The sequence below is a fragment of the Chanodichthys erythropterus genome, chromosome 13 (genome assembly GCF_024489055.1).
Source record: "Chanodichthys erythropterus isolate Z2021 chromosome 13, ASM2448905v1, whole genome shotgun sequence".
Lineage (NCBI taxonomy): Eukaryota > Metazoa > Chordata > Actinopteri > Cypriniformes > Xenocyprididae > Chanodichthys > Chanodichthys erythropterus.
This window is the reverse complement of record NC_090233.1, coordinates 27,343,361-27,368,857: the sequence shown is the minus strand read 5'-3', so window position 1 is coordinate 27,368,857 and position 25,497 is coordinate 27,343,361. Positions and strand designations below refer to the sequence as shown.

General features: G+C 36.7%; 1 protein-coding gene across 3 annotated transcripts in view; it reads right to left on the bottom strand.

The window, feature by feature from the left end:
• si:dkey-34e4.1 (carboxyl-terminal PDZ ligand of neuronal nitric oxide synthase protein) overlaps positions 1-25,497 on the bottom strand; it is a 54,932-nt gene that overhangs the window by 15,794 nt on the left and 13,641 nt on the right. The window contains exons 1-9 of one of the 3 annotated variants that reach the window (XM_067407152.1): positions 22,661-22,790; positions 22,450-22,492; positions 12,954-13,046; positions 12,760-12,818; positions 12,555-12,663; positions 11,895-12,048; positions 11,572-11,717; positions 3,324-3,479; positions 851-1,016 (exon numbers count right to left, since the gene is read on the bottom strand). In XM_067407152.1, coding sequence (XP_067263253.1) covers positions 851-1,016; positions 3,324-3,479; positions 11,572-11,717; positions 11,895-12,048; positions 12,555-12,663; positions 12,760-12,788 — 760 coding nt within the window. In that variant the 5' untranslated portion in view covers positions 12,789-12,818; positions 12,954-13,046; positions 22,450-22,492; positions 22,661-22,790. Of the gene's footprint in view, positions 1-850; positions 1,017-3,323; positions 3,480-11,571; positions 11,718-11,894; positions 12,049-12,554; positions 12,664-12,759; positions 12,819-12,953; positions 13,047-22,449; positions 22,493-22,660; positions 22,791-25,497 lie in introns of those variants that run through there. The other 2 variants (XM_067407153.1, XM_067407151.1) reach the window with 2 other exon arrangements.

Genomic DNA, 25,497 nt, shown 5'->3' with positions numbered 1-25,497 from the left:
GCGTTTGTGTAAAAAAATATCCATATTTAACAAGTTATGAAGTAAAATAGCTAACTTCTGCCAGACCGCCTTCCGTATTCAAGTTACGAAGAAAGTGTAAATGGCTGTTGGGTCAGTTAAGCTTTACCTGTAAGTTGAATAGGGAAGGCGTAGGACACAGTGTAAGCTTTTTGAACTGCGAAAGTTTTACACTTTCTTCGTGCGTTGAATACGGAAGGCGGTCTTTCTCTATCTTTTTTTTTTACATAAATTTATTGCTTCGCTTCAGAAGGCCTTTATTAACCCCCCCGAAGCTGTGTGGATTACGTTTATGATGGATGGATGGATGTGGATGGAGACACTTTCTTCAGCCCATACTTGTTCATTCTCGCTCACTTCCATTATAAAGCTCAGATGCGTCAGGATATTTATTAATATTTCTCCGACTGTGTTCATCAGAAAGAATAAAGTCATATACACCTAGGATGACTTGAGGGAGAGTAAAGCTTGGGCTAATTTTCATTTGAAAGTGAACTAATGCTTTAAGCAAAATCACATTTTCAGAAACCACAAAAAATAAATTTATTTAGTAGACAAACAATTTATTAAAAAAAAAGCCAAAACAAAACATGTGTTTAAATTCTCTTTAATATATGCACTAACCTTCAAAAGTTTGGGTAGGTAAGCTTTATTAATGTTTTTAAGAGAAGTTCAATTTGAAAAATACAGTTATAATATGAAATATTGCAAAATATTCAAATATTTTATTTGTTGTAGCGAGACTAATTTTATTAGATCATTTGCAGTGCTCTGTGGGAGTGACTCCTTTCAGGATTATAGATAGTGTTGTGTTTGCACATTTGTGTCTTACTCTGTGTGGCTCCACTGACTCTGATCTCCAGTTGGTTGAGGTGTTTCACCAGCAGGGCTGTATGTTGCAGTAAGTCTCGGTTCTGCAGCAGCAGCTGGTGAGTTCTGGCCTGCGCCTCCATGCGGGCAGCCGTCTCTGCAGCCAGCTGATCCTTTAGAAGCTGCACCTACAGCAGGGACACGCTCAGTCAAGACTAGGGAATCACAAAATGACTTACAAGTAGAATATTACAGTGAGTGAAATGAATCTTAGATCAAGTAATCCCAGTCCTTCTCTAACTTCTAACTTAATCAATAATTTATTTTTTATTCAAAAATGTTAATCAATAATTTTCAAGGAATCTAAAATGGTTTCCTGCATAATGAAAGAGACTTTTATTTTGTTGGCTTGGATGTTTGGGAGGTTCAGCCCTCAGAAAAGAAAACAAGATCTCTTTAATATCTCAGTTTCCCATAATAACACCAAGATAAATAGAGAGCACCCCAGGAATCTCCTCTACAGCAGTGGTTCTCCAATGTTTTGCCTTCAAGGCCCCCTACTGTCAATGACAATATTTGAAGATATTTCTGATACGTCTGCTATAATGACAAAGCTGCTCATTTTCAAACTTTTTATTTAAAGAAACTAGGAGTGGCAAAATAATCAAATAATTAAATAAAATAATAATACAAGTTTATTATTTTTTTTAAACTTACAAATAGAAATTTCCCAATAAAAATTTTACAAAGCTTGACAAAATGTATATGTATGATTTGTTCATATATTTATAATAAAAAAAAAAATCTAATTATCTATAATTTTAAATTTTCATTTGACATCACAAAATGAATTTAAAATTCCCTCATGTAGTATGCAGGTTGTCGAATCATGAGTAGCCTGCATTCTTAAATACAAAAATGGCATTTGTTAAGGAAACTAATTAAAATAAGAAATATGATTTATAATATCTTGATTTTTACTTGTATTAGCTTATCTTAAAGGGTTAGTTCACCCAAAAATAAAAATTCTGTCATTTATTACTCACCATCATGCCGTTCCACATGCCGTTCGGAACGCAAATTAAGATATTTTTGTTGAAATCCAATGGCTTAGTGAGGCCTGCATAGGGAGCAATGACATTTCTTCTCTCAAGATCCATAAAGGTACTAAAATCATATTTAAATCAGTTCATGTGAGTACAGTGGTTCAATATTAATATTATAAAGAGATGAGAATATTTTTGGTGCACCAAAAAAAATAAAATAAAGATTTATTAAGTGATGGCCGATTTAAAACACTGCTTCAGGAAGCTTTGGAGCACAAATGAATCAGTGTGTCGAATCAGTGGTTCTGAGCAACAAAGTCATGTGATTTCAGCAGTTTGGCGGTTTGACACGCGATCCGAATCATGATTCGACACAGAAGAATCATAACACTCCGAAGCTTCCTGAAGCAGAGTTTTGAAATCGATCATCACTATAAGTTATTTTGTTTTTTTTGGCGCACTAAAAATATTCTCGTTGCTTTATAATATTAATATTGAACCACTGTACTCACATGAACCAATTTAAATATGTTTTTAGTACATTAATGGATCTTGAGAGAGGAAATGTCATTGCTGGCTATGGAGGCCTCACTGAGCCATCGGATTTCAACAAAAATATCTTAATTTGTGTTCTGAAGATTAACAAAGGTCTTAGGGGTGTGGAACGGCATGAGGGTGAGAAATGACATTATTTTCATTTTTGGGTGAACTAACCCTTTAAACTTTGTTTAAAAACTGCAATCAAACTTCAAAGATTTAAAAATAAGCTGCTATCCACATTCATTTTGTCTCATTTGATAAGACATTTTCTAGGGAATTTTAGGAGAAACATCTGAAACAAGGTTGATACCTAAAGGAAGCTACAGTAAAAAACTGTATTAAGTCCCCTGAGATATGAAAGAGCAACCTCTGAGCAATATCATTTTTCTCTGGGTGGGTGGTGAACGTACATCAATCTCTTTTTCCAAGCTATTGCTATGCAGTAGCATGACTGTGCTGAATCAGAGCTGAGAGCACATCAACTTCCTCTCTCTCACACAGGACATTATAACCGTAACATCATCTGAACCTTATACAGTATCCCAAATGAGAACAAATATCATTAGTCTGAGACAGAATGACAAAAATGACTCAATAAATGAACAAGCAAATGCATGAAGATGATGATTGACTGTATCAGCATTGTTCTGTCTCCTTCCCTATATTTATGTTTGCTTCTTCTGGTTATGGTAAATGATTTGGGCTTATAGGGTATGTGAGTGCTTTTTAACAAAGGTTATTAGAAATAATTTCACCAGAGAGAAATGAAAAGGGTTGTGGAGAAAATCTGTTCTCTGGGTGGAGAGCAAATGATTGTCAAACTGCCTGAAAATATGAAATCAATGGCTGCATTTTCTATGGAGTTGTAGCGCCTCCAAGTGTAAGGAAAGGGTAGAAGCAACATCTTACCTGTGCTACAGCGATCTGTGTTTGTTGTTGCTGCTGTAGCAGCTGTTGTTGGAGTAACTGCAGGTGGTGTTGGGTGGCCAAAGGTGTGAGAGTAGGAGAGCAAGGGCTGCTCGGGGATAGTGTGTAGAGAGAGACACCCTCCAGGTCTTGTAAAGACTGAGATGGAAAATGAGAGTAAGAGAGAGAAGAGGAAAAAAAAAAGTTAACACACTATTTGCTTCCTGAAACATTTTTTTCCTGTGAAACATCAACTCTTTTGTCAGCTATTTTTAAATTTAGTCTAAGTTATATATTAAACTTTTATCATATTTAGTCAACCAGTCACGTTTCTGTCTAGTCAAGTTTTAGTTGACTAAAATGTCTGGGATTTTAGTTTATTTTTAATGAATAAATTCCAAATAGTGTATATATTTAAGACAAAAGCTGTAATTGGGAGATTTAAAATTTTGACATCTGGCACCCATGATGTTGGTTAAGAGTTTTTTTTTAAACAACATTTTAGTCTTGCCCATTTGTTGACAATATTGTTGATAGTCACAGTTAGTGTTTAATGATGTCAGTGTTCTCTCGTCGTCACCTTGTCTTATTAATGCAAAAAAGTTTGTCAACAAACATTTTCATCCTAGTTTTCCTTAATAAAAATTAAGACTAGTTAACAAGTGAGGACTACAAGTGAGAACACTTGCTTTGAGAGTGCATAAAGGGTTAATTAATTTGTGTGAGTGCACGTATTTACTTTAAATGGTTAGTTCACCCAAAAATTTAAATTCTGTCATTAAAGCTGTCATTTCCTCTTTGTTGCCATCTCTTGTTTGAAACCTGCAATTGCAGACATATGCGGAATAGATATCTGTACGTGCGTCGGCACAGCTCGTAAGAGTGGATGAATCTAATGCTTGCTTTCAGTGGATACTTAACTTCAGAATCACAGATTGTACGTCTAGAAAGTATGACCAATATAAGAATTTTCACTGGAAAATATCATCTGAACAAGTAAGTAAAATTTCTGCCATTTTTGTTCTGACCAACTGAGGAAAAAAGCATTAGGTCTACAATAAATTGAGCTAAGATAATGAGATAGTTTTGAACTGGCTGGTTTTGTACTTGCTCAAAAATTGATTTTGGATCATTTTTAATCAAAAAAAGTTACGGACTGCAGCTTTAATTATTCACCGTCATGTCGTTCCACACCCGCAAGACCTTCGTTCATCTTCGAAACACAAATTAAGATAGTTTTGATCAAATCTAATGGCTCAACGAGGCCTCCATTGCCAGCATGATAATTAACATTTTTTAGATGCCCAGCTACTAAAGACATATTTATGAAGCAACGAGAATACTTTTCATGCATCAAAAAAAAACAAAAACAAAATAACTACTTTATTCAACAATATCTAGTGAAGTGTGATTTCAAAACACTGCTTCATTAAGCTTCAAAGTTTACAAATCTTTTGTTTTGAATCAGTGGTTCGGAGCATATATCAAACTGCCAAAGTCACGCCCCCAAGTGGTGAACCATTGGAATTTCGAAACACTTATGACGTTACGAAGCTTCGTTTACTGAAATCACATGACTTTGGCAGTTTGATGATGCTCCAAACCGCTTTCGAAACTAAAGATTCATAAAGCACTGAAGCTTCATGAAGCAGTGTTTTTAAATTACCCATCACTAGATATTGTTGAATAAAGTCCTTATTTGTTTTTTTTGGCACACAAAAAGTATCCTCATTGCTTTATAACATTAAAGGCTGAACCACTGTAGTCACATGAACTGTTTTAAATATGTCTTTAGTAGCTTTCTGGGCATCTGAAAGTGTTAATTATCTTGCTGGCAATGGAGGCCTCACTGAGCCATTGGATTTGATCAAAAATATCTTCATTTGTGTTCTGAAGATGAATGAAGGTCTTACGGGTGTGGAACAACATGAGGGTGAGTAATAAATGACAAAGTTTTCATTTTTGGGTGAACTATCCCTTTAAGAGCACTTTAATATATGGATCCACAGAAGCAAAGGACAATCCAAGTGCATAAAAGAGCATCAATTTTCATAAAAAGAGGTGCATGTACACATAAAGCTATTTAAAAAAAAAAAAGGGGGGGGGGGGTATGGTCCCATAATGGTGGATTTACCAGGTGCGCGCACACACACACACACACACACACACACACACACACACACACACACACACACACACACACACACACACACACACACACACACACACACACACTAATTTTCTCTAAGTAGCTTTACCTTGTCTGTCATGACAGGGACTGAGACCGAGACATGGCTCTAGGGATTTGAACAGCAAAACACTCTCTGCTTTCTCACCTAATGATATTTTCTCTCTTCACCCCTAAACCCTACCCTCACACAAACCTTAATACATTGAAAGACAGAAGATTTAAAGACATTTTTTTAGCATGTTGTTGCCAAACATGATACATCTTAATTCCATTTGAAAGCAGCTAAGGAAATAACACAATTACTCTTTCTGTGCACCGTTTAATGTTAACCACTAGAAGGAGCTGGAGGTTTAATTTTAGGGGTATATCAGAGGGAGGAGAGACAGAGGATGGAGTGAGCAGGATGTTTGCAAAATTAAGAAAAACTGCCAATATGAAACAGACTTTTCATGTCAGTTATCTCCAATGTGCACAAAGAAATATCTTCCATAAGCAGGATGGCAAAGTGATACCAATACTACATTTTAAAAAGAAAAAAAGAGGGGAAAAAAATGGATAAAAAGGAAGCTGCAACAATGAATGTTCCCATTCTGTCTTCTTTTATCCTCCAGTAGATCCATTTGTCATGAATGTCAGCTACAAAGCTAATGGAATACCACTGGATCTTTGATGTTTGACAACGAACACATGAATCCATTATGAATGGACTGCTGCTAAATGAATACATGTAAAATGAATGAATGCATTATCTGCTTTCTGGCTGTCTGCACTGGGAATTTCTGTAATGAATGGCAGAGAGATATCAAACATTAAACATTTTTTGTTTGATCTTATTTAATATATAAGTTTGACCTTATTTAATAATCCTTGTATACTGTATGAACTTATGAACAGGACCTGCAGCCATCCTAATCCTGAATGGCCAGTTTTCTTTTTTGTTTTTAATAACAATTAAACATCCCCTACCCCTAAATCTCATTACTGTAGTAATGTATAAATAAAAAAGTATAAATAATAATAACTATAAATAATAATATATTATAGTATTGTTTTAAAAATATTTATATATAATGGTAATATTTGTTGTAATAATTTGTTTAAATGTGTGTTTAAATGCATTTAATTAATGTAGGTTTTTCTTTCATTTACTTTAGAAATATGCAAAATATACAGTCAAAAGTTTTGGGTCAGTAAGATTTTGTTTTGAAAAAACAATATACTTCAGGGCTGTCACTCTTGACTGTCTCCAAAACTTGAGAGCCCTGATACTTTTATTCAGGTAGGATGCATTCATGTATCAAAAAATGTATTAATATATAAAGTATTAAACATCACAACTGTTCTCAACATTAAAATAATAAGAACGGTTTCTTGAGCACCAAATCAGCATATTAGATTTCTGAAGGATCATGTGACACTGAAGACTGGAGTAATGGCTGATGAAAATTCAGCTTTGCATTCACAGCAATAAATTAGAATAAAACAGAATAAACAGAAAACAATAAAATAGAAAACAGATATTTTAAGTTCTAATGGTATCTCACAATATTACTGTTTTACTATATTTTTGATCAAACAAGAGCATAACCATAAGACTTCTTTCAAAAAAAGTAAAAAATCTTACCGACCCAAAACTGTAACAGTAGTGCAACAGTCTACCCACTCATTGACAAGTAGTGTTAATTTCGTCACCTATTTTTAATTTAGTCTTAGTCTTAGTCTTGTGCCAAATGTCCTTGTTAGTTTTAGTCATATTTAGTCATTCACATATCTTTTTTTTGTTAGTCAAGTTTTAGTCGACTAAATGTCTCGTCATTTTAGTCTAGTTTTAGTCAAAAGAAAACTCAAGGTATCTTAGTCAAGTTTTAGTCGACTAAAAGTCTTTTAATTTTAGTCTAGTTTTAGTCAAAAAATTGTAGTCTTTTTTTAAAAATAACACATTATTACTGAGATTATTACTGATAAACATTTCAGTAAAAAAAGTGTTTCACATATCTCAAACATTGGTTAAATGTCATAATTACCTGACAAAATACACTTGTTGAAAGATTTTTGTTGAATGCAAATGTTAAACGTGTCTGGGTTTCAATTTCTGATTTAGGAGACACATTCACAAATGATTAACCTGTTCTGAAGAGTATTTTATTTTAACCAACACAATTCAAAAGCTAGCAAGTCGTCGTCGCTCGTCACTCGTGTTCGCTTTGGGTGTTTTGTGTTCAGCAGTTTCGTGTTGCAGCCACAGGCGTATGAGACCTGTAAAGCCTCGTTTACAGTGCACGCCACTCTAGTCAATGCTTGTGTTTACACCATAGACTGTAAAAAATATGGACGTAGTGTCCGTGACGTCACCCATAGAGTTCTGAACAGCAGTTTTGATGCAAAAATGAGGCCGCGGCCATCTTAGCTGCACGTGACCGCACGTCACTCACGGATAACTGAAAATGGGCAAAGAGGCGGGACGTAGTTGGAGCCCATGCGACTTGTTGCTGAAACCACGCCCGCCTAGCATATCTATCTTAGATACTATCTAAAATATTAATAAAGATAACAATATAATTAGAAAGTACTAAAGGTTTACTGTCAATCTACGGTGCTTTTTAAGATAACGTTATAGATGCTCTAACACCAGTAGGCTAATTCATTTGTGTGGGGTGTGCAAATAACACAAAAAAAATCAACTTGGACTTCATACCTTTAATGAAATAGAGATTGCGAGATGAATCCAATCCGTTGCACTTGGGTAAAATGTCCATTTCAAAACATAAAACATTGCTTATAATGTAAAACTCTATACGTACATATATAGGTACCAGATATCTATAACTCTCAAATGTTCTCTCAAACTAATGAGCACGTGTCCAAAGTATAATTTTTCAAAATAGTGCAGCAGTTTTAGTTATAATATACAAGCAGTGCTGTCGGAGTTGTATATCCTCCTGGTATTGTCATTAAATCTCAGGAACAAAGCTTTTAGCCAATGCCACGACGATCCAACAACGTGTGTTCCGCATGCCAGCACATGTACACAGACTGACATCTGTCTCGAGTATGCAGCAAGCCATACATTGTATAAAATAATCCAGAAAAAAGGCACAAACACGGCTGAGATGCCAAATTCAGCGGCTAGAATTAGCTGAGGTAACATGACGGCTCACAGACAGCAGTGCCGATCCACCTGTCACTCAAGTGACCACGCCCTTAATTATGCAGAACTTTAAGGCTTAATATAATTTAAACGGATGAGTTATAAAAAAATTCACCCCCCTCAGAGTTGTCATGATGGACAAAATTAGCAGTATAGACCACAACACAATGTGAACCAGAGTGTAAGCATGTTTTTTTCTGTTGTAAACTTGGCTGTTTTAACATGATGGTCAATGAGATTCTGCTCCCTTTTGCAGCCTGTCCCTAGCGGCCAGTCGATGAATCGCAGTTTAAGTTACTTCCGTATTGGCTTCACGAGAAACTGGGGGAGGTTGCCGCTTGGTTTACACCAGCCGCGCTGCGGTGCGTTTGAGAAGCGTCCCAGAAGCGGCTCGACGTGCCGCTTCGCTAAAGATAGGCACCTCGCCTCCAAGACGCGCAGCTCAAATACAAAACAAAGTCAAAATAATCACCCTGTGTAAACTCCCGCTCATATGTTACATAGAAACTGACGACAAGAGATTCGAAGTTGAAAAACTTGAGTTGACATCGCGCAGAAGACGGAACAACACCTTGCCGGAGCCGTAACGAGCCACACACGCATGCAGTGTAAACAAGGCTTCAACGAGGCTTAACTTGAGCAACAGCGCGAAGCCGTGAACTCATTCCGAATATTTTAAAGGCGTAACAGCTGATGAAAAAGCAGAGACGATTGTAGACGAAAATGAAGAGAGATTTTATCTTAGTTTTTATTTTATACAAAACATTTTCGTCTCGTCTTTTTTCGTCAACAATAATGCATGTTAATTTAGTCTTAGTCAGCGTTTTTGGACAGTGGTGCAGTCTTGTCATCGTCTCGTCTTAGTCATGAAAAAAAAAGTTGTTGACGAACATATTTCGTCTCGTCTCGTCTGACGAAATTAACACTATTGACAAGGAAGGTAAAAATATATAGAAACTATTCCACTAACACAGTAACGAAGTTTAAAGGTGCAAGCCATATTTCAAAAATGCAGTTGGACATTGTTGACATTTGAATCAACCCAAACAAACACACCACTCTCTTCATTGCTCCGCCTCTAAAACTCACCTTCCAATCCTAACAACCCTGCTCCGTGTCGGTCTCAAACCCCAGCGAGGAGAGTGCACCAACAACGACACTAAACGCCACAATCTCTAGCGGTGATATGAATCACACAACTCTCACTAGCTGGCTACACGCAATGCGAGAGATTGGATGTCTGTTTATCACAGTTGACGCGCAACAAAATAATGTTTCATTTAAAATGAAGCGCACATGTTTGTTGTTGGTGTCAGTTGGTGTTTTTGAAATATGGCTTACCCCACCTTTAAAGCGGAACTCATTAAGATTTGCGAAGCTCCCCCTACAGGTTCCTTCAGTGAATCACACTGTCATAAATACCACAAGTGCAGCTCTGGACTACAAGGACTACAACGCTCACCAGCGCAGTAGTTTTGCAAATACAGTACACTCGATGGAGGTGGGTAATTTTCGAAATTGTCTTATAAAGTCATAATATATACATTGTTTTTGAATTACCATAAAGCATTTTGTCACTCTCGCGTGAACGTGAACACGAGGCGAGATTGTGTCAGGTCGATGCAGCTCAACTTGCAAGTGCTGTTTTCTGGCGTAGACGTGCCAGAGGGGGTTAGTGCTCGCCTCAAACACACCACTACAAGTCAAGTACAAGTAAAACAGTATACAGTAAAATCTTATCCTGACCTAACAGCATGATTTCTATAATTTTGTGAAACTGCTCACTCAGCTGAGATTTGCAGAATGAGTGGGTTTTAAACTTAAATAATAGAGGTTACTTGTGGGTTGCTAGCTAATTTCACTCCAGCATGTGAAATCCCTGTTTCACTGAGGCTGTTCAGACAATGATAAGTGGTTAAAGATCCGGTTCTTTGTGATCCCATGTTTCAAACTTTAGTGTGTAATGTTGTTGTTAGAGTATAAATAAAATCTGTAAAATTTTAAAGCTCAAAGTTCAATGAAATTCAAATCACCTTTGTTTGGCCTTCCCAGGGACGCTGTACTTAGAGATCAATGGTTACAATTTATGTTTAACTCGGTTCCCGAAAATTATAATTGTGGTATCCTTACTGCAATAGTTAATGTTGGACTGCAGTGCACATTATGGCCACAAGAGGGGACTATGTTTATGTATATGGCTGTTTTCCGTATGAAGTACTCTTCTGAGTGAGTGCTAATGTTGTACATTTTCTGTCGCTGCTTGTGGAGATTAAAGAGTTCAGTCTCTCGGGAATTATTGTCTTTTGTGTTCATTCGGCACAACACCACAATAATCCACATGTAAAACTATGTGCAGCACACGTTATGGTAAGAGGCGTGACCTTTCCGGGCAAGGAGCGCTAAGCTGCTGTCGAATCACAACACAGGAACCGCTGGCACAATCAGAACTCGTTACGTATTTCTGAAGGAGGGACTTCATAGAACAAGGAAGTCATCAGCCCGTTTTTATGACAGTGGAAACAGCGGTATACAGATAAGTAAATTATGTGAAAAATACTGTGTTTTTTTACACGCGAAACATGAACAGATGTTATATTGCACACTATAAACACAATCAAAGCTTCAAAAAAACACGAAAAACGGGACCTTTAAAGTCAGATGAAGATTTTGAAAATAATATGCAGGCCTGGAGCATCACAAACAGTATAACTGAATACCCCAAAGGAGGAACAAGGTACAGGGGTAAAAAGCTGAAGACAGAGGAGGTGAAAAGGGTTTCCTCTTTCTTTAAAAATAGCCTGAATTTCCAGCTGACGAGCGATACTCGACAGACGTCTGTGGGGAGATATGATGCAAGAGCTTGTCTTCTACTAAAAACACTCAGTCGTGCTCATACTCCAGATCACTCTCACCTGATGGGTTTGTCCAGGTTTCACCATGTTGAGCTCTGACAGGCTTTGAAGAATGTCATCCATAGCCTGCTCACTGAGCTTTGTAGAATGAGACTCCATTCCAGTGACATCATCCATTCCCTGCTCCATCCCTGTCAGCTGACGACCTGTAAACAACAGCAGCATTTTAAGAATATGATGAAACAATTTATACAACAATGGCTGACACATTCAAACATCACATGACATATATCGCTGAAATGCTGTACTCCACAGATTTGATTTATTTTATTATGACATGGGTTTTAAGGCATTAATGCTCTGACGCGATGGCATGGTCTCACCTTCAGGGCTGGGCTCTTCTCCAGACTGATCGCTTTGGCCGTCTGCAGGGCCGTCTGGCTGCTCATCTGCATTCAGCTCAGCGTGCTGCAGACTCAGCTTATGGCACACCTCAAATGCCTGACCGACCGTCCGCACTATCCGCATGGCCTGACTCTGACAGGGGAGAGAGAGGTGAAAAAATAGAGATTTAGAGACATTTAGAAAATCTTGTATGTACAAGACATACAAAATATATATATCTTATATCTATTCCTACAATACAATGACCAAAAATATTTATAAAAATGTGTTTTTATATAGTTTTTTTCTTTAATATTTTGGTCACTGTATTGCAGGATAGCTTTTTTGACATGTTTTTCTTGATTTTATCATATAAAATCCTTTTCTTGTACTTTGTGTTATTGTTCATACTGTCATTCTAGGGGATTTGCTACTACAGTTCTATGAAAAAAGCAAAGGGTAAAGAATGAGAGGAAAAGCAGAGACAAACGGGTGAAGAATATCAAGGTTAAGGCCCTCTACAAAAGTCATCACTCGCTCAAGGACAAGATGGACCAAAAAAAAAAATGGCATGCATGATCTTAATCCTTGGTCTGGGGCAGAGAAAGAGACTAACAAAAGATTTTTTTTTCTTTCTAGGTGGAAGGCGACTGCTCTACCTTCTTTTTGGACTTGAACACATTGCATCTAAACGAGTTGCTCGATCCATCACGAGCAATGTAGCTGAAAATCTTCAGATCCTGAGAATCATGGGATACATAGAAGATCCTTAGAGGAAATAGAGGAGAAAAAGAATAAAACATAGGCTAAATATTAATACATATGTTCAAACTAAAATTTATCGTTTCATTTTCTGTGTCTCACCTGTATATGGGGTCGTGCATAACCAGCATCTTGCTCTCATCCCACGTCCACTCTTTCCTCTAGAGGTCAAAACAAGGCAAATGTCAGAGACTCTAATGAAGATGCTCATTATGACAAAAATATAAACATCTATTTTCTAGGACTGTAATTCTGATACAGAATAATGATATTCACATAAGGCTGATGACACATGCCTTGGGTTTCTTGCGCAGCACCACTTTGACCCCATCTACAGAGACCCCTATGCTCACTTTCTTCTTCTTCACGCTCTTTGCCTTGAACTCGTACTGCAAGGAAAAAACAGAGATTTAAATGCAAAGAGAGACTTTTTTTAAAGACCAATCACAGGACCTTAAAACCTTTACTAATGTTTTCCATTTAAAAAAAAATTGCCAATTATCACACTTTAAGATGCAGACTGAAGTCCTGGCACCAATTTTAAATCAGTTATTTCCCATTAGCACACAAACTGCTAAATTATGAACACTGAGGAATCAACAATCAGCCCAGCCTAATTAAAATTACATTATAATGAAGTGTTTAGCATAAACAACAAAAAAGAGCAGAAATTGATGCAGGAAAAGGCGACTGGATTAATTTACTCAATGTGCACATACACTACCATTCAAAAGTTTGGGGCTGGTAAGATTTTTAAATATTTTTGTAAGGCGTCTCTTATGCATTTATTTGATTCAATAAAAACAGTAATATTGTGAAATATTATTAAAATTTAAAAACTGTTTTCTATTTTAATATATTTTAAAATGTAATTTATTCCTGTGATGGCAAAGCTGAATTTCAGCAGCTATTACTCCAGTTTTTAGTGTAACATTAGTCGCTGCTTAATATTTTTTATACAGTTCAAAAAAGATGAGCATTTTATTTGAAACTGAAATCATTTGCAACATTATAAACATCTTTACTGTCTCTTTTGATAAATGTAATTCCCCCTTAATGAATAAAAGTATTAATTTCTCTCAAATAAGTAAATAAATAAATTAATTAAACCAAACTTTTGAACAGTAGTGTATGTCAAATTTCCTTCCTTCACCTTTACTAGTATCTGACTCGCTCTTTTATCTTTTTTTAATGTCCTTCATACATATTTACATTTTACATATTGTATGTACTGTATGTTCCCAGAGGAGAAATGCATATTTGTGTGTGATCTTTATATGTTTTGTTTATTAGAGCATTGAGCTTATATGTCAACACCAAACTACTGGAATCAGCTCTGAACATTATTAGTCCACTTTACACAAGGAAAGCTATTTGTATAGTGTGCATGAGTGACCATTAAGAGCGTTGCTGCCTATTTGTTGCTGTGTTTCAAATAAGTCATTTATGAGGTTCCATAGATCATGGCCTTTCAAAATCCTTACGGTCATCATCCAGGCCTGCAGGGTTTTAAAAAAGCTTGTTGTTCTTCTGAAAGGTCGTGATTGGTGATTACTTTTTAAAAAACAAATTCTTGCAACTTTGCATGGAATGATTCTTAGAATTATTTATGGTTACACTTTATTTTAAGGTGAAGTAGTTACATTTTACTTACTTAAATAAGTTCTGAGTAATATTAATTAACTACAGTACTTACTAGAGAATTTGTGGTTAGGGTTTGGTTTAGGGTTAGTTACTTGTAATTCTGCATAATTTACAGTTATTACTGTAGTACATGTAGTAAAGTGCAACTGTAAAGTGTCACCTTATTTTATTTCTAATTCCAAATGTCCTCAGTCAGAATGGTTCACATAGGCACATTTTAGTCTTTGGGTTCTTTAAAACTTGAGATGGATATGAATCATTTCTGCTGAAAGATTATTCATTATTGAAGTTAAGTCCTGGACTGAACCGAGAGAGCTCCACTCATTCGCACGAACATTACGCTGATCTGTCCATCTCTTGTAGGCTAGAGGAAAACAAGGAACGCTGGTGGAAGCATAAAGACTGTATGAGATGTACTACAGGAAAAGGACATGACAGGTCTGTCCACGTGTGCAGATTACAAACCTTTAGTCTTGCTGAAGAGTTTGAGTGTGTTGAAGTAGCTAAAACTTTAAACTACCTTGTCAGAGTTAATCAGCATCATGGCTCTCTATTTTACTTAGGCTACTCGTGTTAAATTACTCATCTATTTGTAAGTTGCTTTGGGCTATAGCATCTGTTAAGGAAATATACATTTGCTTTATTACAGCAATAAATTGAACCCCAAATCCATTCAAACACATATAGCAGTAAATAATTTCCGCATTCTGTTTTTTAAATAAAAATGTTATTCAGATGGAACTCAACTAAAATATGTTTTGGCGCAGTGGTTGCTGCTGCCTTTTCTGTGGCAACATGCATTTGAGTGGTGTTATAAGACGCTATATAAGACTATATAAGACATGGCTGCCATCTTTCACAAACCAATACATGCACAAAATAAAGGATGAACTGCAGTAAGTGTGTTACTGGCCACTGTTTTAAATGGGTCATGACATGAGAAATCAAATTTGCAGTGATCTTTTTCATATATGAGGTCTTTGTACCGCACATTTCATAGCTTAAAACATCCTGCTCATTAAAAAAAATAAAAAATAATAATAATTTATTCAAGCTCCAAAAATGAATTGTTTGGATATTGTAGGATTTGTGATGTCACACGAGCAAATGCATTTGCATAAATATATCTGTCTCCAGAACAAGACAAATAGTTTCACATGATCACACCATAGGCCCCACCCACAGGCGTTCACTTGCTTAATGGCTGACACTTGCCTACACCGGATGCGAGCATTGCGTCAAAAGCAAACAGAAACTAATATAATCACTGACAATGTCTACACTGGATACAGTATACAGATGCCGTCCATGTTTTGATGTATCCACGCACATGAGGAGAACAAATGGAAGAGTAAACTGAAGAGTAAAGAAATACTGCTTTAACATGTTCCATTTAAACAGCTCATTTGCTAATTTCTGTAGAGATTTTAGAAGGATACCAGCATCAGGAACAAGTGGTGTCATGGATCGCATTGGAGAATCATATGTTTGTTCAGAGATTTTGACAGCAGATTGTTTGTAAACGTGGCACAGTGTAATGGTGAGTTCTCAAAGAAACATTGTTGACAGATGAATGCAAAACACATTTCACAGACTGAATTTTTTTAGTGGCACACCTAAAATGTTTTCGACCATCAATATACTGCATTAAATTCATGTCACACAACGTTGTCAACATGAACTAAAAAATGGGATGCCTTCTTTACCGCTATGTTTACGATTCTGCGCATGACAACGTCATCTGTATGCGTCACAAGCACATGTGCACTTTGGTCAAGTCGAATAGAGGCAATTAAAGTGTCTAAATGCCTGTTTATTGCAATTAAAATAGGTATATGCCACATATTTACTATGATTATGAGCTTAATTGCATCAATTTGATCGAAGTATCATGTTTACATGAGGAAAAGATTCATTGCTGTATTGCCTAAATCTCATTATAATCGCATTATGAGGGTGCATGTAAATGGAGTCAGTGTTAAAAAACGATTATGATTGGTCTTACATTTGCATACTAAATTGTGATTAGTCTTTTCTTCTTTGCATATATTTACACATTTATAGTCATCTTATAATTTTCAAATCTGGGCTTATCTAGGCTAAACACTATTCTTTTACTGCCTTGCAATTAATATTTTCTTCAGGAAATGCACATTTCCAAAGTCTCAACATAATGTCCCAAACACAATGGTGGCATTTCTTATAAACTTAACCAGTAAATGACATGTGGCAAAATTAAGTTAAGATATTGCTTTTTGATTTTATATTAATTTAATATTTTATATTTAATTGAACTAGGAAAACATAAAGTACAGTATTAAGACTACTGCTATCTAAAGATTTAATACGGCGCCTAGAACTTCAAGAGCATTGAATTGAATGCCCCCTGACCAGAGATACACATTACTTGGTAATGTATGCGGCCGTTTAGAACCAAGGACAGCTCAAGACCAAACAAAATAAAAGCAAAAAAAAAAAAAAAAAACCCTAAATAAAATAAATAAATAAATAAAATTGCGAGTCGAGGGACAAGACATGGCCAGTAGTGAATACAGAATAAGGCTACTTGTCAAATGCTCCACACCAATTGACCATTTCACCTCCAGGGTTTGTCATTCATGTCACTCTTAACATTACCAGATTCAAGAAAAACAAATCAATATTAATAATAAATATAGCTGCAAGCAGCAATTAGGGGCCAAGCACAAAAACGGCACAACAAGCCAGCCAACACGGCATCAGACCAACTGCATCAGACCAACTGCAACAATGAGCAATTAAACACCTATTAAGATCATTTTAGGCAAAAATTAGGATTTACTGGTTCATTACTTTCGAACAGTAGGTGGTGCTGTGACCAAATTAATGTGGTATGGTCAGAGTGAGGTGACAATGACACTTGCAGAGTTTGGTGTCAATATGTCAAAGCTTTGCAGAGATACAGCTTCAAGACTGGGTTTTGCATCATACCTCAAATTCTTTGCTCCGGTATACGAAAACAGTTTGACTTATCGACTTGAAATCCATAACTTTTTGTCAGCATGGTCTGAAGATGATATGCTTCGACTTTGGTGAAAATTGGAGCAAAAGTCTAGGAGGAGTTTGAAGAAGAATGTAAAAAAAAAAAAAAAAACAATGTGGCAGACAGGAAGTTCAGGCAACTATGACAAATTTGATATCTGTGTTCTCGGCATGACCCAATGAATCCACTGAGACCAGTTTCATTACAATCAGTTAAAATAGTCAAAAGTTATTAGCATTTTTGCAAATTTTGTTATAACTTTTGGCCACAAGGTGGCGCTGGTCCGAATCTTCTCAGGCTCCTTCAGGACATTGTCCTGATGACTCATACCGAGTTTCGTAACGATACGCTAATGCGTTCGTAAAATACAAAATTCAAAATGTCCGACAGTCAAAATGTCCGATATGGGAAAATTGGATATCATTCGACTCAGCATGATGCCCCGAATATAACAAGTCCAAATTTATGATTTTTGGACAAACCCATCAGAAGTTATAAGCAAAAACAGCGATTTTTCATATTTCCGGACCAGTAGGTGGCGCTGCGCCGAAACGCTGCGTGATGCCTTAGGTCATGCTTGTGATGACATGTTCGAAGTTTGGTCTGAATACGATAAAGCGTTGCGGATATACAGCCTCATGTCTATTTTTGCAAGCACTACGTACAATTCTTTTGTGTGTTTTTCGAAAACGGTTTGAGGAATCAACTTGAATTCCATAACTTTTAGTCGGCATGGTCTGAAGATGATCTGTTTAAATTTTCATGAAAATAGGAGTAACGGCCTAGGAGGAGTTAGAAAAAGTAGGTTTTTCAGAAAATTCAAAATGGCCGAAAAATTTTCATGACGGAAAATGACGTCATATAGTGCATTCGAATCGGCTGCCATAGACTTTAAGTGCGGAAGAAGAAGAAGAAGAAGAAGAAGAAGAAGAAGAAGAAGAAGAAGAAGAAGAAGAAGAAGAAGAAGAAGAAGAAGAAGAAGAAGAAGAAGAAGAAGAAGAATCGAAAATAAAAAGAACGCCAACAGATACAATAGGTGCCTAAGTACCTTCGGTGCTTGGCCCCTAATAATAATAAAAGCCTTAAACGCTATATAAAACTTGCTTTTCCCTTTGCACTTTTCTAAGTCCTTGGATACCACTTTAACCTGTCGTGTCTTAAAACAGCTCCTGACTGCGTGACATGACCTTCTGTATAATTAGAAGTGGTTGTCAGTATCCAAAGGCCACATTTTAATGCACTATTCCTGTGTGTTTATGTGAGACAATAAATAGGAACGCGTGCCTCAAGATCTCGACAAGGACCTCTATTCTTGCTGGAGATTTCCAAAATATAAATATCTCTGATTCCAACATTTAGCTGCTTGTCATTGAGTTTATTATCTCTGTCACTGTGTATTTAAGTTCCTCCTTTTTCACCCTTCAATTTCGGTTGTTGAATGTGTGACTGTGTTTGGATTACTCTTTGTTTGTTCTTGGATTAAAAATCTTTGTTTTGGAATCTCTGCACCTTCTTTATCTTCTTCCTGCCATAGTGGTGACAGTATGCAATATGCAATATGCAAACTATTTTAATACATTATATAGCATTTTTATATCCAGTAAATTACAATATTTTTCATTTTATCCAGTTTTGTAAAAAATGTCTTAACTTTTGGCAATCCAACTAATGAGTAAAGAAGAAAAAATCATGGTTGATATCGTGTTCATTTGTAACGTAAAAAAAAAAAATCTGTGGTCCTGAAGAGTTGTGAGAAATATTTGAATTACAGACAATAATTTAGCATCTTTAGAAGAAAAACATGCCTATATAACACCCACTTAAATACAGCTCTACTAATAGCCTAACACCTATGAGGAAGTGTCAATTCAGAGTCACGTCTTTATGAATTTCTTAAGCACACATAACTATGTGCATTACTGCATTTATGACCAAACATTTTGACGTTTTGTTTACCCCATGACAAAAACTCACTTAAACCTGCTCCACTTTTGCTCCATTTGTGCAAAAAGTCAAGATGTCAAAATCGAACTAAAATGACTTTTTTTTTTTTTTTATATGATTCACGTTTTGTGTCAGCATTCCTTACAGGACAAAAAGAGTCTGCAAGAATGAAATTTTAATCTTTCTTATTGCTCAAGTGCAAAGTGCATTGAAATATTTAAGATATACTGCATAGCCATTGTTCTCTGTGCATAAACATTTCAGTGAAAAATTTAAGAGCTGCAGTTGAATGCAGCAGAAAAAAATATTAAAATAAAACTAAAGAACCCCCCCCCCCCCACACACACACACACACAAAAAACAAGGGGTCAGACTTCAAATTCAGGATTAAGAACTGAATCCAGACATCTGATATAATCCTGTCTTGCGTCTATGTCTAATTTCCATTTTGTTAAAAAGAATCTGCATAGTGCCCATAGTACTGGGCTTAAAGTTGACAAAGCTGCCATACTCAGCACTTAGTGACATTCCTTACTAATCTCTCTCTTGGCTTGCAAGTGATTAAATGTGCCAGCATATATAGAGAGAAAACTAGATAGTATGTTTCATAGAGAGAAAATAACTACAAGTGACATCACCATTTTTTATGAGTCATCAAAAGCATTTACTCAGCAACTCAATACTCAATACTACTATATATATATATTTATATTATATAAAAAAATTGAGATTTTGGGGGTAGACAACAGCAAGAGCAAAACAGGAAGGAAAACATAGGCCTGTAAGGTTGCCTGTCAAAGACTGCTTAAAAACTGTAACGGATCGGGACTCAGGCAGGGATCCATTTGCGAGCTTTATTAAAAGTGAGCGTGGTCATACAGGCAGGGTCAAACAGGAACAAACAGGAACAGCAAGGGACAGGCAGAATCGTGGTCAGAATACAGGCAGTGGATCAGGACAGGCAGATGTCACTCACAGAACAGAATACCAGGCAAGGGTCAAAGGCAGGTAGCAACGGGTCGATAACGGGTAACAGGCAGGAACGGGAACAGACAGGCAGACAGAATAATAATGCTCAGAATTGTAACACGGGTTAAACAAGACTTCGCAATGAGGTGGTGTGTGAGTGAGTCTTAAATAGTCCAGATAATAAGCTACAGCTGTATGTGGCAAATGATGATTGGCATGGAGTGTGCATGTGACTGGCAGGGAGGATTATGGGAAGTGTAGTCCAGGAACTGACAGGAATCGTGACAGAAACCTAAAAAATATAAAGCGCATTTGAGTATAGTCAATCAGCCTGCACGTTGACAGTTGGTCAATGACAAATAAAGCTTCTATTTTTTTTTCCATTTCAAAATGGATGTAATGCATATTTTTGAGCCAGGAACAATGTGTTTAAACAAGTTTATATACACTATATTGCCAAAAGTATTGGGACACCCCTCCAAATCATTGAATTCAGGTGTTCCAATCACTTCCATGGCCACAGGTGTATAAAATCAAGCTCCTAGGCATGCAGACTGCTTCTACAAACATTTATGAAAGAATGGGTCGCTCAGGAGCTCAGTGAATTCAAGCGTGGTACCGTGATAGGTTGCCTCCTGTGCATTCGTGAAATTTCCACACTACTAAATATTCCACAGTCAACTGTTAGTGGTATCATAACAAAGTGGAAGCAATTGGGAACAACAGCGACTCAGCCATGAAGTGGTAGGCCACATAAAATCACAGAGCGGGGTCAGCGCATGCTGAGGCACACAGTGCACAGAAGTCGCCAACTTTCTGCAGTCAATAACTACAGACCTCCAAACTTTGTGTGGCCTTCAGATTAGCTCAAGAACAGTGCGTAAATAGCTTCATGGAATGGGTTTCCATGGCCGAGCAGCTGCATCCAAGCCTTATATCACTAAGTGCAATGCAAAGTGTCGGATGCAGTGGTGTAAAGCACGCGACCACTGGACTCTAGAGCAGTGGAGACGTGTTCTCTGGAGTGACGAATCACGCTTCTCTGTCTGGTAATCTGATGGATGAGTTTGAGTTTGGCGGTTGCCAGGAGAATAGTACTTGCCTGACTGCATTGTGCCAAGTGTAAAGTTGGTGGAGGGGGATTATGGTGTGGAGATGTTTTTCATAGGTTGGGCTTGTCCCGTTAGTTCCAGTGAAAGGAACTCTTAATGCTTCAGCATACCAAGACATTTTGGACAATTTCTTGCTCCCAACTTTGTGGGAACAGTTTGGGGATGGCCCCTTCCTGTTCCAACATGACTGCGCACCAGTGCACAAAGGAAGGTCCATAAAGACATGGATGAGCAAGTTTGATGTGGAGGAACTTGACTGGCCTGCACAGAGTCCTGACCTCAACCCGATAGAACACGAGCGAATTAGAGCGAATTAGATGAATTAGAGCGGAGACTGCGAGCCAGGCCTTCTCGCCAACATCACTGCCTGACCTCATAAATGCACTTCTAGAAGAATGGTCAAAAAGTCCCATAAACACACTCCTAAACCGTGTGGAAAGCCTTCCTAGAAGAGTTGAAGCTGTTATACCTGCAAAGGGTGGGCCAACTCCATATTAAACCCAACGGATTAAGAATGAGATGTCATTAAAGTTCATGTGTACTAAAGGCATGTCGCATGCGTCCCAAAACTGTTGGCAATATAGTGTATATCAGGGTGGTTCAAACTTTTACTTGCCCTGCCAAGATTTTTACTGGCCCCATCAAAAAAATCAATCAATCAATCAATCAATCAATCAATCAATCAATCAATCAATCAATCAATCAATCAATCAATCAATCAATCAATCAATCAATCAATCAATCAATCAATCAATCAATCAATCAATCAATCAATCAATCAATCAATCAATCAATCAAATCAGTACAGCTGTGTTTTTATTTTGACACATGTAGCATTGTATTCTAATAAAAAAGCTACCAAAATTTTAAATACTGGTGAAATTCCAATTCCGTTACCCCAGCAAAAACGACTAGCCTAACTAATATAAAGTTCAAACATTATTGAAGACAAGTGAGTCTTCAGTAATAAAATAAGAACAAATAAACAAATTATAAGCAAAAGATCCAATAAATAAAACAGAACAAAGAAACAAATTAAATAAACAGTGCTTTAAGTTTTTCAGGTAAGTCTAACAGCATCCAACTGTTGTCTGCAAATACCTTTTATTGACAACATTGCTTGTTGGTGAAGGGACAAGGACAACTAAAGGAAAGGCAGAAGAAGACAAAACAAAGAGGGAAGAAAAAGTATGAGATCAGCTATCAAATAAATGAGGTACCTGTAAAATGTCTGTAGTTATGCAACTGCTTACTACACACACTAAAAAGAAGCTTTTGTAATGTTGTCTGTTCTTTCTCTTAGAAATTTTACCTTTGGCACTAGGGATGCAAGAACTACTTCCATTAGACGCTGCTATTTGAAATGACCTTGACCTGTACGGGATGCTGAGAGCGAGTTAGTTTCTCTGCTTGATTGGGATTTCCGCTTGATTTCATACCAGTGGGGAGTGTGTCATTTTGACAGAGTGTGCACTTGAGGAAGTGAAAAAGAGAGAGAAAGAGAGAGAGAGAGAGTGGCAGAGAGGGAGAGAGGAAACAGTTAAAAGACTTCCAAACTCATTTCTTGGAAGCTGAGTCGGCAGAGCTACCTGCTGGGAGTGGGACGAGGGCCAATCATTTAATGTCACACACCCCATGGGTGGGATTTAATAACCTTTACGGCGCTGGTGCACCAGAATGGCTTGAAATTTCATTTGGAGTTCCAAAATAGTGTGTGTATGTGAGAGAGACAGAAACAGATAGAAACGTTTTTTTGTTTTTTTTCCCCCGACAAGCTTTTGTCAACAAGTCAACTTTTATAGATGTGTTACACACATACTCATTCATGTACGGACTCACATATCTGCCATACTGTGCAAAACAATCAAATGGCCAAAAATCATGCAGGGAAAACATCAGTAAGGTTTCAAGTTTGTACAAACATGTTGAGTCATGAGATATCTATATATAGATATATATTGGATATTTCTATAGAAAATGTATTGTTTCTTAAGATTGAAGTTTATTTTTCTATGAAGGTTTATGCTTAAAAAATTGCAAGTGGGGTAGAAAATAAAGATTTTTTTTTTTTTGTACTGACCAATGTAAGCTGCATTAATGTTGAGGTTCATATGGGCATGTGCTTGACTGAATAGATGACAAGATGTCTGTACTGACAGGAACTCCCTGTGGAACCATGTCACTAACAAACAACAACCTCAGCCATTAGACCCAGCTAACAAAAATATGTTCTAAAAACATTTTGCTAACGTTCCCATTAATTGAAGAAATCGTTACTTCGGAATGTTCTCAGGATATTCAAAACATCAATTTAAAAAAAAAAAAAAATTTTTTTTTAAACATTTTAACTTGGTTAAGTTAATGTTAAGGGAACATTCCATTTTATTAAACATTTGCAAACATTATGGGAATGCTACATTTAAATGTTCTCCGAATCATCTGAAACACATAGTAATTTTATAATGTTTAATTTGTAAAAACAACAACAACAACAACAAAAAAACATTACACCAACTAAAATGTTTCAGTGTAACATTCCAGTAACTATATGTATACATAACATTTTTGTGCTGATGTTTAGATAACATTATTAAAGATCACATAATTTTGAACAAACATTCTATTAACATTAGCTGGCGAGGTGAGTTCCTGTGTGAGTGTGTGTCTGTATGGTCCTGGTAAACCCAATGGTATGGGTACAAAATATTCCCACAAAGATAGTAATATCTAAAATCCTTGTCCTTGTGGAGACATTTTTTGGTTCCCATGATGAAAACAGCTCATAAATCATACAGAATAATGTTTTTTGAAAATGAAAAAAGAGAAGGTTTTCTGTGATGATTAGGGTTAGGGGATAGAATATACAGTTTGTAGTGTACAAAATAATTATGTCTATGGAAAGTCCCTATAAAACATGGAAACCCAATGTGTGTGTGTGTGTGTGTGTATGTGTGTGATGAAATGAAGAGAAAGAGATTCTTTCTGATTGTGTCTGCTGTGTGTATATCAGAATTGGGCGTTGAAAAATCCATATTAGTCAACAACTAGTCTGGGCCTAACAACCTATTGTCAGCATTTCAGACCCATCAGTGAATGGGCTGCATGTGTATAAACTGCACAGAAACAGGTGTGCGCAGTTCAAAATAACTTGGTTCATTCTATTTAATGTAGTGTGGTGTTTGGACATGTGTCCAAACAGAAGGACATCTCAAAAAACAGGGCCAAAGTATGAGGGCACCATCTGTCCCATGTACATGTCTGTATTTGTGATTGAACAACAATGTCAACACTCAAGCATCCATGTCATATGTCTATTGTGTAAGGATTAAATATAAAGGATTATGATTTTATAGATTAAGGGCAGATATTTGTTAAATAACAAAGTCAAACGAATTTCATATACACTACCATTCAAAAGTTTAACATCAGTAAGAATTTAAAAAAAAGAAAAAAAGAAATTAATACTTTTATTCATTAAATTAATCAAAAGTGACAGAAAATACATTTACATTGTAATAAAAAATGTCTATTTTTACATTAAAGTTAGAGTAAGCAGTTTTGTAGAGATAAGCAATAGCAAGCTAGCTTTGAAAGAAATAAAAAATAATAATAATAAAAAAAAGATCCCACCCTCTCTTCAAAGCTCTCTCCAAAGCCATGACTCCTTCAAATCACATAAAGCACCCAGCCAGAGCAAAGTCTGCAAAGCGTCACAAGAAACAACGCTAATGGAGGATGGAACGCTTTCAAATTACCTTATGTTGCATACACCGGTGAGACAACATTACAGTACAAAGCACATAACTCCACAATAATAAGAAACATAAAACAACTTATTTACGGTTATTGTTAGAACTCAAAGCGGTTTTGTAAACTTGTTGTTTTGGTTCAGGAGGAACTGCAAAAGGTGGCTGCTGTTTGTTTGCCATTCTCACTCGGTGACTCTAGCAGTGAACGTGCTGATGACGCGTGACATCTGCGCAAGCAGGGTGCATGGAGGTATGCAAATACATAAGTTGAGAGGTAGGTAGGACATCCTATCAAATAATCCTGCAAATAATAAACATTCAAGACGATTCAGCACTGGCTCGAACGGGACAGTGACAGTCCAGAGCGTCTACCATGCTGGCCCCGGCCACTGAGCAGTCC